General features: G+C 36.4%; 1 protein-coding gene across 1 annotated transcript in view; it reads left to right on the top strand.

The window, feature by feature from the left end:
- The window catches only part of TM9SF3 (transmembrane 9 superfamily member 3), a 75,917-nt gene that overhangs the window by 50,480 nt on the left and 5,287 nt on the right, over nt 1-20,150 (top strand). Inside the window, exons 10-14 of the mRNA XM_047825092.1 lie at nt 9,201-9,340; nt 12,183-12,251; nt 15,240-15,386; nt 15,899-15,982; nt 16,311-16,387. Coding sequence (XP_047681048.1) covers nt 9,201-9,340; nt 12,183-12,251; nt 15,240-15,386; nt 15,899-15,982; nt 16,311-16,387 — 517 coding nt within the window. The remainder of the gene's footprint in view (nt 1-9,200; nt 9,341-12,182; nt 12,252-15,239; nt 15,387-15,898; nt 15,983-16,310; nt 16,388-20,150) is intronic.

Raw genomic sequence — 20,150 nt, 5'->3', positions numbered from 1 at the left:
AATGTTTGATACTTTTTAGTTGGAAATATTTTTGAAAATTGCTTCAAAATTGGCATTCTTGTTTTTGTTTTTTTGCAATCCAAAGTGAGTGATAATAGTTGGGAAAGGGTAACATAATTAATTACATTCAGAACTAGAAAAGAATTTGCTTCATAATAGTTACAGGCCATTAGAAAGTATCTATAGGGCTTCAACTATCTCTTAAAGATCATCTGCTGAATTAATTATTTTCATAGTGCTTTAAAAGTTAAAATTCAGATTCTGCTATAATTTTCCTCAAAGTTTTGAATTGATGTGGTGAAAATTATATTTTAAAGTTGCTTTCCTTCACTAAAATTTTAAATTTTACCGCTTGTAAAGAGGGTTTTAAATTTTCAGTGTAATTTGCCTTTAGATAATTTAATGATTACTAGTTATTAGAATACAGTTTCAGCCTCTGTACTGAGCCGAAGCAGGTTGATAAAAGTGGTCTTCGCACTTGCAAGACTGGCTGCTGATGCCGAGCAGGCACCTGAAGTACCTTGTTCTTCAGTTATTTCCAAATTCGGAATGAAGGACATTCATCGCCCTCAAGTTTTAATCAGATGTGTAGTCTAACATTTTTTTTTTTCTCCTTTAGAAAGTATCAAAATTTGTTTAGAAAATGAAATTTAAGAACTTGAGGTGAATGTTTGACCCAGCTGTCCATTCAGTATTTTAACTAATGAAATTTGTATTTTAGTTATTTGTTGATATTACAAAGGAAGTGGTTATACAGTCTCAAAATCTCCATGGCTCTCAACCCTAGGTACACATTAGAATCCTTGGGAATTTAAGTAATTTCAGTGCTCATGGCTTCGTCTTAAGCCAGTTTAATCTGTTTTGCTTTAAATCCAGTCACTAGCGTTTACCTGACTCTGGTTCCCAGCATCTGGAGATGGACCTCTCGGCTGAAAGGCTCCCAAGCCATATGTTTCTGAGAAACTGTGTGCTCCTACTTAACTGGACACCCTTGTTTGAAAATCAGTCTTCAGATACTCCTGTATGCTCTTCCCCTGGCCTTAGCTGTTTCTGTCCCCCATTCCTTCAATCTCGTGGACATTGAGCCCTTTCTCAATGATCTTTCTCTAGTTCTCTGTTTTCTCAAATACTTCATAGCTAAGGATTTAATCCAACTTTGGTGAAAGTGATTTCAGGCTTTTGCCTGCTTTAATAGAAGCACCCACATAATAGGGTTTTGCCAACTTGGGATCTGGAATTTTGTCAGAATACTGCTGTTGTCACCAGGACTAGCCCAAGATTGAAAGTGAGCAGAATTTGTCTTCAGACCCCAACTTCTCTGCTCAGGTGTACCTAATTACACATAAAAGCCATTAAATCCGTGTCAGATTAAACTTTTTGAACAATTGTTAATCTTCCTGGCTTAATAAAGATAAATGTAAGTAGAGGGTAGTAATAATAATCTGAGCTCATATCATATCTCAAAAATGAAATTCATGATATGTGATCAGAAATTACCGCAGTAAAGAATGGAGACCAAGACGAATGAACAGGTACTATTTTATATCTCTCAAAGGTTATGAGAAAAGTAGAATATCCCTAAGTGTAAAGGAATAATAAAGATCTATATATATAAAAAAACAAAAACAAAACTCTGTTACCTAACCTGAACTTTTGACAAACGCTAAGGCAAATTGGGATTTTGTAAAAATACTTTCCTAGTGTGACCACAGGCTTATTACATGGGATCAGGTGATGTAACAGAGTAGAAGAAAAAATGGCTCTAACCCATTCTTTTTCTTTTTCTTTTTCATTAAATAAAATAACCTTTAAACAAGAAAAGATAAGAGGAAAATAATCCCTGATAAGGGGGAAATGAAGCCTAAGAAAGGGAAGGGGATTCCTGGTACAGGACTCCACAGCTACCTTAGCTGTAAGTTTGCTGCTTATGTAAGTGACCTTTTAGACATACTGAGAGATCATGCTGATAAGCGATGTCTGAATAACTGTGTAAGAGAACAGAAGCATTGTAAAACTGGACATTGGCAAATTTACTTTTCCAGAAGGGAAAGGAAGAAAGTGGATTCTACCTTACAAAATGTGGTGAATTTGATGAGACACAAGATATTAGAATGTTACTAAAATTTGTCTTTTAAATCCTGGAAATAATGAACATTGGGAGCTATTATGGATTTATGAAGACAAAAATACTAGAACAACTTCATTTCCTCTTTTTGGTAGGTTTTAGTAGATAAGAACAAAAGATTGGAAGGTATTGATCTTGTTGGACAAGATAGAGAAATATAGGTGGAATAGTACAATCAGGTAGATGTGTAAATAGTTATAGAATTAAAGAAATAGAATGATATCACTAATAAGATGTCACATATGTCTTTCAGTAGAGTAGACTTTGACCAATTCGATGATTGTTAATGATGTGTATAAAGGCGTAATGAATTGAAGATTAAGTTGAAAAAGGACATGAGATCAAGGAGAAAACTAGGAATGTGGAATGATGAAGACAACATCTAAAACCGGTCTCACCTGACTGAAATGATGTGCCAAATTTGACCAGACGAATTCTAATAAAGAGAGATACATGTGTGTTGCATTTTGTAGTTTGCCAAAAGCTCTTTCTTACCTTATCTGGTTTCAGAAGGACCCAAAGAGATAGAGCTAGTGACATGTGTTATCCCTGTCATACAGAGCAGAAGCCCAGGACTCTTGCAGAGTAACTGACTCAAATCACATTTTGTTTGTTGTGCTGTGGTGATGATTTGTTTTTATTTGTCTATTTTCTTTCCTTCTTTTCTGCCAAAAGGAATTTTAGCTTTATGCTGAGACTTGTGAATGTAGAATATGTTATGCCTTTGTGTGTGTGTGTGTGTGTGTGTGTGTGTGTGTGTGTTTACAGCTGTGTAGAGATATAATTAATACATGATAAATTGTATGTATTTAAAGTATACACTTTGTTGAGTTTTGATATGTGTATACATTTAGGAAACGATCACCACAGTCAAAAAAAGAAGGTATTTATGAAGTCCAGAAGTTTCTCTGTGTACCTTTGTAATTCACCCCTTTTTTCCTCCTCCTTCTTCCCTCCTCAGGTAACCGTGGATCTGCTCTCTGTCATCATAGATTAGTTTGCATTACCCAGAATTTTATCTAAATACAGTCACATAATATGTTCTTTTTTTGTCCTTTTTCACTCAGAAAATTATTTTGAGATTCATTGATGTTGCATGTATTAAAGTTTATTGCTTTATATTGCTCAGTAGTATTCCATGGATATACCACAATTGTTTACCCATTTATCCAGTAATGCATTCTTGGGATTATTAATCCCAATTATTAATGCATTATTTCCAGTTTTTGGCTGTTATAAATCAAACTGTTATGAGTATTCATATACAAGCCTTTGTGTTGGATATATTTTCAGTCGTCTTGGACAAATAACTACAGTGGAATGACTGAGTCATACAATATAGTTTAATAAGAAACTTCTAAACTGTAACAATGTGTGTTGACTATACTAAAAAAAAAAAAAAAAAAGAAGAGACCACTAAACTTTTCTACAACAATTTTGTCATTTTACATTCCCACCAGTATTGTATAGGATGAGTTGCAGTCACTCCACATCATCTCTGGCACTTGATGTGTCTTTTTAATTTTAGTCATTCTAGAAGATACATAGTGGTGTCTCATTGTGGTTTTAGTTTGCATTTCCTTAATAACTAATCACATTCAAGCTCTTTTGTGTATTTATTTGCCATCCCTATCTTTTTTTTTTAATGAATCTTTGGCCTGTTTTTTTATAGGTTATTTGTCTAGTTGAGTGGAAGAGTTCTTTGCATATTGTACGTACCTGACCTTTGTCTTAGTTTGGAAATCTAGTCTCCCCCTTTGTGGCTTGTCTTTTTGTTCTTTTAAGAATATCTTTTGATGGGGCTCCTAGGTAGCTCAGTCGGTTGAGCGTCTGGCTCTTGATTTCTGTTCTAGTCACGATCCCAAGATCATGGGATCAAGCCCTGTGTCGGGCTGTGTGCTGAGCGTGGAGCCTGCTTAAGGTTCTCTCTCTCTCCCTCTGCCCCTCTCCCCAGCTGGAGCTCTCTATCCCCCAGGGGAAAAAAAACCAAAAAAGTCTCTTTTAAAGAGCAAACATAATTAAGTGTAATTTATTGATTTTTTTTTCTTTATATATGCTTTTCTGTCCTTTTGCCAAACCAAAGATCAGTTAGCCTTTCTCGTGTTTTCTTCTAGAAATTTTATAATTCTAGCTCTTTAATATGATCCATTTAAGGTCAGTGATCATTTTTGGTAATTTGGTATCTTGCATGAGTAAAGAAAGGGTCAAGGGTTTTGTTTTGCCTTGCTTATGACTAGTGTTCCAACATTTCTTGAAAAGAAAACATGCTTTCTCTACTGAATTGCCTTAGCACTTTTGTTGATCATCAACTGACCATATAAAGGTGGATCCATTTCTGAACTTTTTGTTTTCTTCCATTGATTAATTTGTCATGTTTTTATGCCAGTGTGACATTATCTTGATTACTGCAATTTTTATAATTTTTGAAATCACTTCTTTTTCAGTGTTGTTTTGGCATTTTTAGGTTCTTTGCATTTCCATCTAAAGTTTAGAATGACCTTGTCAGTTTATACAAAAAACCCTGAGATTTTGATTGGGATTGTATTGAATCTATAGATCAATTTGGGAAGAATTGACATCTTAACAATATTGAATCTTTTAATTATTGAACACAGTATATCTTATATCTCTTAACCTAGTTTAATTTTTATGTGCAACATTTTGTAAATTTTGTTGTTTAAATTTTGTACATCTTTTATTGAATTTACCCTTAAGTATTTCATATCTTTCATGCTATTTGTAAATGGTATTTTTAAAATATCAGAAAAATAATTGATTTTTGTATATTGGCTTTGCATCCTGCAACTTTGCTAAAGTTACTTATTCTGATTTCTTTTTTTGTAGATTCCTGAAGATTTTTTACATAATCATGTGGTCTGTGAATAAAGACACTTTCACTTCTACTTTTCTAATCTGTATACCTTTTATTTCTTTTTCTTGCCATGTTGCACTGGCTACAACCCCCCAGTGCAGTGTTGAACAGAAGCAGTGAGAGCTGACTTTTCTTGTCTTGTTCCTCCCCCTAGAGGGAAAGCATCCAGTCTTGTGCCATCAAGTAAAATGTTACCTGTATTTTTTTTGCAGGTGCCCTTCATCAAGTTGATGAAGTTCTCTCCTGCTTAGTTTGCTGAGAGTTTTTTGTTGTAATTATTTTGAATAGAAGTTGGATTTTGCAGTGGCCTTTTCTGTATCTTTTGAGATAATCTATGATTTTTATTTTTTAGTGTGGTGATATGGTGAATTATATTGATTTTTGAATCTTAAACCAATTTTTCATTCCTTCAACAAACCTCAGTTTGGTATGATGTATTATCTATTGTGTATATTGCTGGATTCCATTTGCTAAGATTTGTCAGGTTTTTTTTTTTTTTTTTTGCATCTATATTTATGAAAGATATGATCTGTAGTTTTCTTTTTTTCTGGTTTTGCTATCAGTATGATGCTAGATTCATCAAATAAATTTTTAACTTCAAGTCCAATGTTTCTTCTGTTAGACTACTGACATAGCTCGAAAAGCAGAATGGGAAGTTATTTATTAGCATGTTGAGAATAATCTCATAAAATAGAAAGGCTTCTTATAGGCTTTTGTGTTTGAGTTAGTGGTACTCTGATTATTAGTTCCTATTATTGAAATGCTTATAGACATAAAGGCGTAAATGTATGAGTAGAAAAAGAGTGATAAAAATTGTCTAGTCTGAGCGTGTGGTGAAGAAATGCATAAACATAATGACCGGTAAGACAATATATTACCTGAGAATCACCTTACCTAAAAGCAATTATTGTCTATCACCGTAAATAAAATTTATATTCTTTAGAATTCCAAAACAACTCCTCTCAGGATGCATTTTCCCTCTCCATTCATTCCATTTACAACACAGATTTCATAAAAGGCCACTTCGGAAGCAGAGCTGGAATAAGTACTAGCCACATTCTTGGTTTGTGACAGATTAGAGGAGCTGACCAGTTGGTACACTTTGAGGTATTAAGTGCTGATAGGCAGTACTTGTTTCTAACTTGCTCTTATTGTAGATCACTCCCTCAACCTTGAGTAAGTCCCCCACCCCCCCCCCAACCCCTGCACTTCCCTACCTGTTTTCGATGTTAGTCTGTGCACGGTGGCTAGGAGGCCAGGGGAGGGCCCTGTATCTGTTTGAGCCCCAGAGGTTTCATGGGTGTAGTAGACTAATGGTTTTTTTTTTTTTTTAAGTCTTAACTGCTAAATTTCATTTTAAAATGAAACTATGTGGAAGCCCAATATAGAAAATAGATATCAACATGAATCCTTTAGTATAAATAAATTTTTGCAAATTCAGTATCGTAACATTCTATATTTAATGAGAAGCAGTAAAGTTGTGATGAATACAGATCTAATGTAAAGGAGTATGAGTAAGAGTTCAGTCTTATCTTCTTCAGTAACCAGTTTATTTGGCTAAATATCAGTCTTGAGAAAAATCCTGACTTCACGGATGATTTGATTCATATGACTTTTTTTTTTTTAACAGCTTGCCTTACAGTCTCAGAGTAATTCTTCAAGTAAACTCATCCAGAACTTGAACATAAAGGAGTCGGAAATTGGTTTCACAGTTCAGTCACTAACAGTTCTAACAAACCACTAACGTTTTTTGTCATGTATAAGAAAACAGACAAGCAAAGGGGAAAAATTAAACAGATATCAAACAGTTGATAATGTCTTGATGAGACTGTTTATAGATTCCTTTATTGATTATTGTCGTTTTGCTTTGAATGAGCACACAGACAATATACGCCCTCGTGTTGCTTGCCACTTAATTGCCTGCCACGCATATGTGCTATAGTACATTTGCTTGTACAACTCTAATAATAGCAAATATGTACAGGCCCGAATGGGATCGATGGGAGGGGAGGGAGAACAAAAGACCAGCGTAGCATTACAAATCTTCCTAATCAATAACACATTTACGAGAAATCCAAATATAGACACATCAGGAGAAACTGTTCTCAGGTTTGCATGAAAATGAGTTAATCTGGTTATGATAGCCTCAGTGTATTAATGTTTGACACAGAACTCCTCTGAATCTATTTTTTTTAATCATACTTCAAGATATTTTGCTTTTTATTTTTTTTTTCAAGTTTATTTGTTTTGAGAGAGTGCACGAGCAAGGGAGGAGCAGGGAGACAGGGAGAGAATCCCAAGCAGGCTCTGTGCTGTGAGTGCAGGAGCCCTACATGGGGCTCAGTCTCATAAACCATGAGCTCATGACCCGAGTCCAAATCAAGAGTTAACTGACTGAGCCACCCAAGCAGCCCTATACTTCAGAATATTTTAAACACTGTTTTCAAAGGATAGTCAAATTAAATGCTTGTGGAATTCCTGAAGCTCTTCAGCAAGACCTGAGGGTTCTGGGCAATAGTTTGAAAACCACTGTCCTAGAGCATGTCATTCCTCAAAGGAATTATTTTCTTCAGCTTCTCTTCAATTCTTATTTGAAATTACACTCCTGGGAAAATAAGAGGAAAATACATAGGTCTCTACTACAGTGTATTAACATTTATGAGTCCTGTATACTTAATGATAGCAAATGAATAATTAAGAAAGCAGTCAACAGCAACAATTGAGACTGAATTCATACCCCCAGGGGCTCCTGGGTGGCTCAGTTGGTTAAGTGTCCGACTCTGGATTTTGGCTCAGGTCACGATCTGGTTCGTTTGTGCTGACAGTACAGAACCTGCTGGGGATCTCCACCTCCTCTCTCTCTGCCTCTCCCCCGCTCATGCTCTTTCTCTCCCAAAAATAAACAACAAAATTTCATCCTCCCAGATATGTATGAGACAATGTATAATTTGCAATGTTTTCTAATATAACCTTATTTTTCATGTTTCACATATTCTTGTTACATGAGCATAAATTCATATTACTAATAGGTCCAAATTGAGATACCAATAATTTGAGTTCCTAAGCCTGATCTTTAAAATAGAATTCCAGGACTTAAGTAACTTTCATACATTTATACAAGTTTTACCTGGAAGGGATGTGATTCTGCCCTTTGATTTATTTAAAACACACACACACACACACACACACACACACACACACACGTGTGCACGCGTGTGGGTAGAGTGATGTGGTTTGCACTCATGTTGCTTAAAGATAGACCCCTCGTGTGGTAACTGTGGATTTTCTATCCTCCACCTCTTCATTGTTCGTTTCTTCACAATTTTTATTCATCTTTTCTCTCACTTTTACTTTTTATTAGAAACCTAAAATGTATAATTGGAAGAGATCTTAGACGCAGTTCAGTCTTCCATTTTGTAGGAATTCATAATGAAGTGGTTTTAACCAGATGCTGGCTGGAAAAGAGCTTGAGTGAGTCCTTGAGTACCCAGATTTATATAAAGAAGAAAAGCACAGAAATAATTATTTTCCTGACTGCTTTGGTTCTGGAATCTCATATAATCTTCCCTGCAACTTTGGACCTTGAACCACTGATGGGCAGAAAAATGTTCATGCCATTTTAGTAATGACCCATAGATACGTAAATAGAGATCCGCTTCTGTTAAGATCGATCCTAAGGCGGTGTGAAATGGAAACGGTCATGGATGGTGTCTGAGACTGAACCGAAATGGTGGTCTGGCCACCTCCCAGCTGTGTGGGCGTGGGAAGTTACTTAGCCTCTCTAAGTCTCATTTTCTTCATCTGTGACATAGGGAAATAACATGTAAAGCTCCTTGTGTAGATTAGGAGCTCAATAAAATAAGTTGGTTATAGTGACAGTAGGTAAAGGATATGTTAGAAGTATGACAGCTAAAGGTGAAATCAAGAGAGGAAAAAGGGCTGCAGCAGACACCAGATGGGAGGGTGGGGAATGTGAGCAGCTGCAGTAGGCGGGAAACCGTTCAGCTTGTATTTAGTTCAGTTCTACTGTTTCAATGCACATTCTTCACCTCTTTTCGTTTGTATATATCTTAAGCAATTTTAACCTGTATTGAACTTGAACGTTTTATTTTGTGGTCAAATTGTGTTTAAATTTTTAGGTGTCCCCTTTATTTTTATAAATGTTCTTCTGAGTAATCACACACATTTTAATTTAATTTACAGGTGGCTGTTTGTTGCATCTGTTTTTTCGTTATTCTTCCTCTAAATCTTGTTGGTACAATACTTGGCCGAAATCTGTCAGGTCAGCCCAACTTTCCTTGTCGTGTCAATGCTGTGCCTCGTCCCATACCGGAGAAAAAATGGTAAAGAGAATGCTAAATCTTATATCATTGTCTCTCACAATATAGAAATTCTTAAGGCTATTCTATATATATAACTTTTTGAATTGGCATGCATTTATAAGAATGACCGTCTTAAGAATTTGTCTTTTTAACTTTTTCCTTCAACCTATATTGTTCGCAGTAGTAATCAATTATATCCTTATTTCACTTTCTGAATATCGGTGCCATTTACAGATAAATTTAAATGCTTTGATAAGTACACTGGTGCTTAGAGGTGGGTAGGAACTAGAGCTGTAACAGTTTTATTTACTGTAGTATACAGGCCGGAATTGACCTGCTGCCTATTTTTATAAGTACAGTTTTGTTGGAACATACCTATGCCTGTTCATTCTCAGATCTAGGACTGCTTTTACACTGCAGCATCAGAGAGTGAGACCCTGTCACCTGCAAAACCTGAAATATTTACTGTCTGAAACTTCACAGAAGAAGTTTGCCCACCCTTGGCTTACAATTTCATTTTCCTTTCCAGATATTTTGTTATTCTAAATAATACACACATTTGTAGCCACATACATTGTACCAGTTGAAAGATGAATTAGGATTAAGACCAGTTATAATTTACTGACTTAATGTTCTTTATCTTCACTTCTGGGATAGTATAGAATCTCTCAAATACATTCTGTTTTATGGCTAAAATGGGTTCTTAAGAACTCCCAGAATTCAAGATTAATCTTTTTTTTTTTTTTTAATTTTTTAATTTTTTTATTTAAAAAAAATTTTTTTTTTTCCAACGTTTATTTATTTTTGGGACAGAGAGAGACAGAGCATGAACGGGGGAGGGGCAGAGGGAGAGGGAGACACAGAATCGGAAACAGGCTCCAGGCTCTGAGCCATCAGCCCACAGCTCGACGCGGGGCTCGAACTCACGGACCGTGAGATCGTGACCTGGCTGAAGTCGGACGCTTAACCGACTGCGCCACCCAGGCGCCCCTCAAGATTAATCTTGACAAAGGATGATGAGTATTTGTTAAACAACTGAAGGGATTCTTTAACTGCAGTAATGTAAACATAGTTTACAGTTTATTTGACCAGTCAACTTTGAAATTACGATTCTTAATGGATTTTTAACTTGAGATAATTTGTATTTTTTTTTCAAATTTTGGACATAAAATGGGATGTCATTAGTATGTTATATTTCTAATTTTTGTAATTCACATTGGAAAAAAACTAAATATTTTGCCTTTTGAAATTAGCAAATTGGATGTTTCAGTGCTGATTTATGCTATTCTGCATTCTTCATTTCCTGATTGTTACTAGCAGACAAAAGTAGAGCAGTCTTGCTGTATGGACACCTGTCACATTCTCCATCGCATAAGAAAGAACTGCACAGTAGACTCTGTTCACACGTTGAAAAGCCTCTGTTCCTAGGTAGTTTGCCTCATTATAGACATAATTTATAGTCAGAGACTTACATATACAATCTTTTGTAGACTTGGAGGTATATAGACATTGAAATGGAGGCCGAATAAGACAGCACCTATAAGGGAGGGTGACCTGTTAGAGTGTTAGGATTGTCCATGTTCTTTTTTTTCCTTAGATCGTGATTATGAGAACTTTCATGCTTTGTTTTTTAAAGTCCGTTTTCTTTTTCAAATCAAGGTTAGACTCTAGGTCACTAGGACTGGTGAAGGAGAGGAAGGAACAACACGTGACCTTGCACACCCTGGGTCACAGGTGGAGGAAGGCTCGTGTGTATCTTTATTTTCTTTATAAAGTTACATGGGCACTAAATCTGAATACTAGATCTGGCTCTCAGTGACTTGTTATCTTGAGAAGATCATTTTTTAACCTCTGTGGGTCTTGGATTCCTATAAAAGGAGGAAAGAAGACTAGATTAAATGTTTTTTAAGGTTTTTTTTTTTTCCAGCTTTCACATACTGATTTCTTCTCATCTTTTTAGTTTGTTTATCCCAGAGATAGTTGTTTACTATTTTTTATATGCCAGATACTGTGCCGGATGCTGGGAATACCTAGATGAATAGCTTCTGCCTGCCAGAGTTAGCGTAGCACTAATCTAGTGAGGTATGATATGTATATGATTGCAGTTCCACATAGTGTGAGGTAAGTGCTGCCAGAGTTATGTTCACGAGGCAGTACAAGTATGGGGAAAAAACCCACCTCTTTCTGGGAGACTGGGGAAGGGCTTTATGGGGAGAACACTCGAGCTAGTGCATGCGGGAGAAGAAGTGTGACGAGGGAAGGCATTCCAGGTGAAGAATTACCAGTTGCATCAGTATGTGTTTGTTGAGTGAATGAATGAGGTTTGGATTTAATTTTTTATCCATTCTTGGCTCCATTATAACTCAAGACTCACAATACCATAATTGTATAATTCACAAGGAAGGGAATCGCCAACCCAAGGAATGCATGAGCAAAGAGATGGCAAGGCTACAATTTGGGAAACATTATTTCACAGAAGGGTCTCAAGACTTTTCTTTCCCTATGGCTTTCTATAAATAAATGCCTGTGAAATTTTTAGAAGTTATTGAGACATGCAGACAGAATAGGAGCAAACACTTAAGAGAGTTTTTCCTGAGTTCTGTTGGTAGCAAGAATTTGTATTGCCCGAATTCGTATCTTGACCTTTATTACCGGAAAGAATTTTGACTATAACCTATGGCTAATTTGAAGTCCTACCTCTATGTCGTGCCTCTTTGAAATTTTGTTTTTTCTTTTTACTGGTTTATTTCTATTCCTTAGATTATTTTTTAAGTGCCAAGTTTCTGCTTTCTGTTATCTGGATTTATATAATGTAATGTGAAAATCACACTAGAAGTTTATTGCTAATGTTGATATTTTCCAGGTTCATGGAGCCTGCAGTTATTGTTTGCCTGGGAGGAATTTTACCTTTTGGCTCAATCTTTATTGAAATGTAAGTTGTGGCAATGCATTTATGTTTTGAGGGATGTAATTTTAATAAGAGAATGTAGGAGTTAGGGTAGGTGTAGAATCATCAGGAAGGCATCTAATAGAGTTAGTCTGTTAATTTCATGGCTCCCAGAAAGGGATCTAACATTATGTATCTGAAAGTATTTCCTCCTGTGATTTCAAATATTGAGGTGAAGTTTATACGTTTTTGTGTTGTGTTCTAGACCCTTCTTACCTAACAAGAGATCTTAGAAATCACAGGATGCATGCCAAAGAGTACTAGACTAGCCTTTGATCACATGCATGATATAAGGAATTGCTATTATATTTTTGAAGTATTTTTGAGGGTCCAGGGAACTAGTAAAACATTACCTGCCAGTCAGTCTAGTAGATCTTGATGTCTTCAGGTACGTAGTTATTCCCAGTCTTCTTCCACAGAGGCCTGCAGGAGTGCTGGAAAATGTGTAAGTGTTTAGGGGTCGAAGGTTTGCCACCTTGTGCACAGTTACTGTGCTTCGTACCTGCATCCTTGGTCACCACTGCAAAATAGAAGTCTTTTCTCAGCTTGTGTTCTGGTGTTGCTTGTTGGGAATGCTCTGGCATTTTTATTTAGGCAGGGTAGTTCTTTGTGTGGGACTTTCTCAGGGACTGCAGTCATACACCTCAGGCTCTTGCCCACGAAATGCCAGTCACTGTGACTGCACAGAATTCCCTTATACTTTTCCAAATGTGCCACTACTGATTGTCTCCTGTACAGTGGACACCTCCTTAACAGACAGGATTGGATCGGATAATTGGTTAATTGAAAGTTGGCTCATGTAAGGCTTATTAAAAAAAGATCCATACATAACATTTTATTTTAACTTAAAACAACTGAAGGTACATCTTTCACTCATTTTTTAAAAATATAGAACCAGAGTCTTTGATTTATATCTAGTCGATGTTTCGTCATTTTCCCTTTGACATTCATAATGCATCTTCTGTGTTTCCAGCCTTTTAAAAGTGGGGACAAGAACATAAAGACCTGTCTCAACCATTCTAAGTGCAAAATCTCTCTAGATTTGTACATTTCTCTCCCAGACTTTAGTAGCTATCTCGCCCACACCTAATTTCATGTTGTTGTTTTTTAAGTGACTCACCTTATTGAATTTCTCCAAAACATTCACATAATGTTCATTGAAATCATGCATCCTTTTTGCTGTCATATTTATTGGTGTATGTAACATTCAATTAAGTTATCTAATTATACTAACAAGTACAGTTGACATAGATTTGGGTCACCTGTGCTGGTCACCTGCCAGCTGTGAGTGTGCTGTGGGCATTAGTCAGTACCTTAGAGGAACTGGAGTGCACATCACTCTAGCTTGTGGTTTAATAAAGCCAGTTCAGGAACCTCTTCTATACTTCTAGCTGATACACTGCTTTGTGTCCTCACCCCGACTTGACCTCTATTTTTGCCTCCTACCCCTGTTCCTAGTACCTTCTGGATCACCTCTCTTCCTGCTTTGTTCCATTAGACAGCCTCTCTGCTGTATCCTTAAGTTCTCTGTTTTGACGACCCTCATGCGTTCTCCTCTTGGCAGCCACAGTGATCTTCCTAAGGTGTCAGTCTGATCACGTCACTTCTTTGCTAAAGACTTTTCATTTTCACTGAGGTAAGGTCCCCCAAATGCTATAACATAGCCAGTAAGGACCTTTGTAATACAGCCTCATTTGCTTCTCCAGCCTCATCTCTTAGCTCTCACCCCTTCATTTGAAGTTCTAGCCATACTCAGTTACTTTGAGCTTTTCTAAATACAGTGAATTCCCTTGTTTGTAAGCTTTGCCTTTGCTCTTTCCTATTTCCATTCTTCTGGCTCCCCTTACCCCCATATGCCTCATTTATTATTCTCATTACTCCTCCCCAGAGTCCCACCTAACGAAACTGGCAAGATGCCCCTCTTAGGTTGCATTGGTAAAGCACGTGGTGCATCAGGACTGCCTCCTTACTGGTGTTCCCCACTTTACAGTAGTGTCCTTGAGGGTAGACACTGTCATCTTCATAGTTCTGTTCTCGCTGCTTCTTGTGGTAGGGCCTTCAAATATCTATTGGAAGCATGAGTGACAAATAAGTGAGCTAAACAGAGAGAATAAGAAAAAGAAAAGAGGCTAAAGCCTCCTTTTCTAATGATGACTTGGGGAATGGAATTAGAGTGAAGGGTCTTTTTCTTCATGTAAAATGTTAATGCCCTTTCTTTCTCTTGCTGTCCTCCAAAAATAGCAGGAAGCTTCATTGAGCTTTCTTTTTTCTGATTATTTTTATTTTCCTAATTTTATACATTATTACTCTATCAAACCTACTTTAAAAAATTTAGTAGGGTGTTTATAAAATATAAATTACACTATTAGAATAGTGTTGCATCTAGAAAAAAAATGAAAGAATGAGAGAATTGCCTTTATTCGACAGATAGGAATTTTTAGCTGTGTTCATTTTTCTTTGCCATATTTTACTCCTTTAAGCTTCTAATGTATTCAGTTTGCTTAGAGATGGATGCCCTACTAAAAAATCTGTTCTTGGAAGATTATCCAAAAAAATATTTTTGAGAGATATTTGGAGGATTGAACAGATGAAAAAGGGTAAGACAAACTGTTGGAAGTTACTTGAAAGGAAATAACGGAGGGGCACCTGCGTGGCTCAGTTGGTTAAGCGTCCAACTCTTGATTCCAGCTCAGGCAATGATCTCACAGTTTGTGAGATCAAGTCCACGTTGGGCTCTGCACTGACAGTGCAGAGACTGGGATTCTCTCTCTTACTCTCTCTCTCGGCCCCTCCCCCACTTGTGTTTTCTCTCTCTCTCTCTCTCTCTCTCTCTCTCTCTCAAAGTAAATAAACATTTAAAAAAAATAATTGAGATGTAAGTTAGATGACAGTGAGAACTGAGATGTGAGGCTTAGCAAAGGGGTGAGCTTCAAAAATAAAGACAACACTATGTCTTTATTGCATTTTATGTAGGTATTTCATCTTCACATCTTTCTGGGCATATAAGATCTATTATGTCTATGGCTTCATGATGCTGGTGCTGGTCATCCTGTGCATTGTGACCGTCTGTGTGACCATCGTGTGCACATACTTTCTACTAAATGCAGAGGATTACAGGTGGTAAGTACTTCTATCTGGGAAGAACCTCAGGGGCCGATAATATTTTTAAGTAAGATGCCGTCTGACGTGTATCAGGTAGAGTAAAAGATCTGTATAGAAATTTTGCTACCTAAGATAGTATAAGAAATTTTCATGTAAAAATGATGAAGATTTTAGAGGAAAAGTAGTATTAGCCAAAAAAAGTTTTTGTGCTCATAGTGGTCACTCTTTTACTTATTTTCACAAAGTACTTGATGTGGAAAGAACATTATGAGGAAGCATTGCTCTATTTTAAACAAAAGAAGACAGTTCTGAAAAGGAAGTGGTTTATTTAAGGTCATTTATAATAGGGAATCTGACAGAATTCAGAGTCTCTCCCATTTCTTAGGCTTTCTCCTTGATGATATATTTAAATGCCATCTATATGCATTTGTTTTTAAACATACAGAATTTTAGAGAATGTTCTTATAAAATTCTTTGCTTTAAAATCTGTTTCAGTGCCATTCATTCAAAAGAGTCACCTTTTTTTTCAGGCAATGGACAAGTTTTCTCTCTGCTGCATCAACTGCAATCTATGTTTACATGTATTCCTTTTACTACTATTTTTTCAAAACAAAGTAAGTGGAGACATTTTCTCATTTTGTGTTTAGGAAACTAAAGCTGTCGTTTAAATACTAGAATGTAAGAACAAAAGGTCGGGTATAGGGAGTATAGTCGATGGTATTGTAATAGCGTCGTGTGGTAACAGATGGTAGCCATACTTGTGAACACAGGATAACGCGTGAACTTGTTGAATCACTGTGTGTACGCCTGCAACTAATGTAACATTGTGTGTCAACTAACTATACTTCAACTCAAAAGCAATTAAATAAGTAGTAGAATTTAAGGTCCTGTGTTGAAAGTAAAAGTGGATATACTATATATATATTTTTTGTTTCATTTTAGGATGTATGGCTTATTTCAGACATCATTTTACTTTGGATATATGGCGGTATTTAGCACAGCCTTGGGGATAATGTGTGGTAAGTTCTGAAGTTTTTGCAATATCATGAGTAAGTTTTTGAGATTTTTAGAATCAGAAAAATGCAGTAATTGGATATTAAGAAATTACATTCTTTTGCGTGATCAGGAACAACAAAGTAGACTCAAGAATCTGATTTCAGCCCTTTTGACTATTCCTAAAAAACTTGTCACTGATTCCCTTTTCACTATTCCTCAAAAATTCATCATTGATTATTTTTTGATATTTTATTCGTAATAATTCTGTATAGCACTGTTTTCTGTACCACAGTTTCTCATTCACATTGAAGTTTGGTATTTTTTTTAACTTAGGCTCATTGGAAAAGATTATGACGTAAACACATTAAGGTGTTGACTGAATGTTTGGAAGTTTCTAGGACTATTCATGGAGATACAGAGTCCAGGAGGTAGTATCTGGATTATAAGTACACAACTTGGGAGTCTGCAGACTAGGCTTAAGTTCTGGCTGTGCCAGGTGTGTTCTGTACCTTGATCCAATTCTGCAAGCTCTCCAAACTGTGTAAAATGAGGATAATACCACTGTTTTTTGGGTCTGTCACAATATTCCATTAAATAGAAGAAGTAATAGTTATTACCATATGATAGAGTCTCTAGCATGTGTGAAACAGCTCTAGAAAATAAAGAACTTTTGGAAGTAGCATGATAAATAGAAAAGGAATGGACTTGAGAGCCTGAGAGACCCAGATAAATTTTCCGTGCTGCTTTTTTTGTGGCCAGGGGAAGTCATATGGAGGTCTGTAAATCTCATGTTCTCATTGGTGAAAGGGGCATATCTTTCAGAGTAGTTATCTGTAATAGTATCATGTGTAAAGCACAAGTGTAATGCAGGTCTGCTATCAAGTATTAAGAGATAACCTGTTATGTTCGAGACACGGCAGGGAGTGGGAAGAGCTGGGGCTTTTGGGGGTCAGTCCTAGGTGCAAATCCTGGTGCCCCTTCTTAATACCCATGTTACTCTGAACAAATTATTTAACCTTTCTTCCTCAGCGTTTTCATTTGCAAAACAAAAGCAACACCTACCTCAAAGGGTTGTGATGAGGATTCAGTGATTAGATGTGGATAAACAGGTCAATGACTGATGCTCAGTGAGTGGTGGCTGCTGTGGTTACTATATTGACAAGAGCTAAAAATCCTTGGGCTTCCTTCTGTTCTGGGATTGTGTCTCTGCTTCTGTAATTTGTTCAAGCTTCTACATGTTGTGTTTTTACCTCCAAACAATTTCATGAACAGTGGTACCTTAAGGAAAACGCATACAAGTAACTTACTTTTTTTCTGGTTCAGGTTTTCACTTGATAAATGAGGCTAATTCCCTACTTACCTCATAAGGAATGATGCCAGGCTTAAGGACTAATCACTGTGGAAACATTTCCAGATAGTTTATAATTCATACCCTTCTCCTTTCTCTTTTATTTGCCATTGACTCTTTTTTTTTTTTTTTTTTTTTTTTTTTTTGTAATTCCACCCTTAGCTATAGAGTAAGCAATAGAATAAGGAAGATATGATAATCTTGTTAAAAGCTAGGTTCTGGTATGACATCTGTGGACCTCTGGTGTGCCAAGATTGCTTTCTTCCTCCGTCAAAAGAATCCATTCCAAAGATGAGTGGTTAACAGAGGCAGGGGGATTAGGGGCATGGGCAAAATGGGTGGAGGTGGTCAAAAGGTACAGACTTTCAGTTATAAGATGAGTAAGTTCTGGGCATGTATGGTGACTAAAGTTAACAATCCTGTCGTGTATTTTTGAAAGGTGCCAAGAGATTAGATCTTAAAAACTCTCATCACAAGAAAAAAATCATAATTATGTGAGGTGATGGATGTTAATCAAATTTATTGTGGAGGTGGGGCGCCTGGGTGGCTCAGTCAGTTAAGCATCCGACTTTGGCTCAGGTCACGATCTCATGATTTGTGGGTTCCAAGTCCTGCACTGGGCTCTGTGCTAACAGCTCAGAGCCTGGAGCCTGCTTTGGATTCTCTGTCTCCCTCTCTCTCTGCCCCTCCTCTGCTCACACTTTGTCTCTCTCTCTCAAATAATAAATAAACATTAAAAAAATTTTAAAAAATTTATTGTGGAGGTTATTTTTTACAACATACACACATATCAAACCACTACATTATACACCTTGAACAAAAACAAATGTTTTATGTCAACTAAAATCTGTCCCATTTTTATATAATCATGTACATGATCATGGACACACGCGCGCACACACACAAACACATATGACATTGACTGTAAAGCAGTAAAACTAACTCCACAAGCCAGAAGGAGAGACAGTTCTTTATATTATGGTCACATACTAAAGCTGCTGTGATAACCTTTCCTTGTGATACTTAATTAGTTAACCAACTTTGAGGGAAAGATGACTGAACTGAAAGGAACTGAAGGTTAAAACTAGCTATGTATCACATGGGAACATCCTTGTGTATCTCTAGGCAATCAGAAGTTTCCTTTAGTATTATTAGCCTGCCTTCTTTCAGAATGTTGTTCCTCAAATCCCTCTTTATTTAATCTGAGATCTTTCTTGATTATCACCGGTATGCACAGTTCAGCATTGTGCTCTCCCTCTCTCTCAAAAATAAATAAACATTAAAAAAATTAATTAGGGGCGCCTGGGTGGCGCAGTCGGTTAAGCTTCCGATTTCAGCCAGGTCACGATCTCGCGGTCCGTGAGTTCGAGCCCCGCATCGGGCTCTGGGCTGATGGCTCAGAGCCTGGAGCCTGTTTCCGATTCTGTGTCTCCCTCTCTCTCTGCCCCTCCCCCGTTCATGCTCTATCTCTCTCTGTCCCAAAAATAAATAAACGTTGAAAAAAAAATTAAAAAAAAAAATAATTAAAAAAAAGAATACATTTAGTATGTAGTTACGGGAAATTTTCAAATATATACAAAAAAGGGACAATTATTTATATATATATATAGGGAATCCCCACATACCACCCAGCATCAGTAATTATCAACTCATGGCTAGTCTTATCTTACTCATCTTCCCACTTTATCCCCCAAATTCTACAAAATAAATTATCACTGTTTTCATTCAGTGATGTGTAGAATCATGGGATTATACAGAGGGTTAAGGTTTTTTTTTTTTCTCTCCCCTATATGTGATCTTAGGAAGACCTAGAGAGATAATATCTTGACATTTACAAAGAAAATGAATTTAGCTAGTTTTTTTAGTGCTTTTCCTGTTGAAATTTCATCTTGTTGCTGAAAATCTGGGCACATTTATAGTTCCCTGCTGTTCTGGCAGTGTCCCAGCATTTATTCTTTAATGGGTTTGTGTGCCTTCAGTGCTAATCTGTTTTTTGGGGGGCAGGGGAAGCTGTTCAGATCAGCTGGTTAAAATGTCATCATAACACAAAAATTATATATGTTTATCAAGTTATATTGCTAAAATGCTTTTTTGCAGTCAGTAATTGAAAGAAAAATATTTGTTTTTTTTTAACAGGAGAAAAATGACTTAAAGTAGAAATAATTAGATTGTTATAGTTTTCACATTTTGAGCATAGCATTTTTAGTTTTAAGGAAATTAAGTTTAAAAGTGTATCTCTTCTCAAGACATTTTCTTTTCTAGAGTGCATATTTAGTATCTTCCTTTTTATAAAGTCATATTTTTATAAGTTTATTCTTGAGATACTCATAAGATTAGGAAAAATGATTCTCTAGGTTGATACTAGTTTGCTTTTAAGCACATCTCTGCTCAGAGGGGAACAATGTTTTATAAGTCTGGAATATTAGATTTGGTTATTG

Source organism: Prionailurus viverrinus, chromosome D2 (assembly GCF_022837055.1).
Source record: "Prionailurus viverrinus isolate Anna chromosome D2, UM_Priviv_1.0, whole genome shotgun sequence".
Taxonomy (NCBI): Eukaryota; Metazoa; Chordata; class Mammalia; order Carnivora; family Felidae; genus Prionailurus; species Prionailurus viverrinus.
Note: the sequence above shows the minus strand (reverse complement) of the source record. Positions and strands in the feature narration are given on the sequence as shown.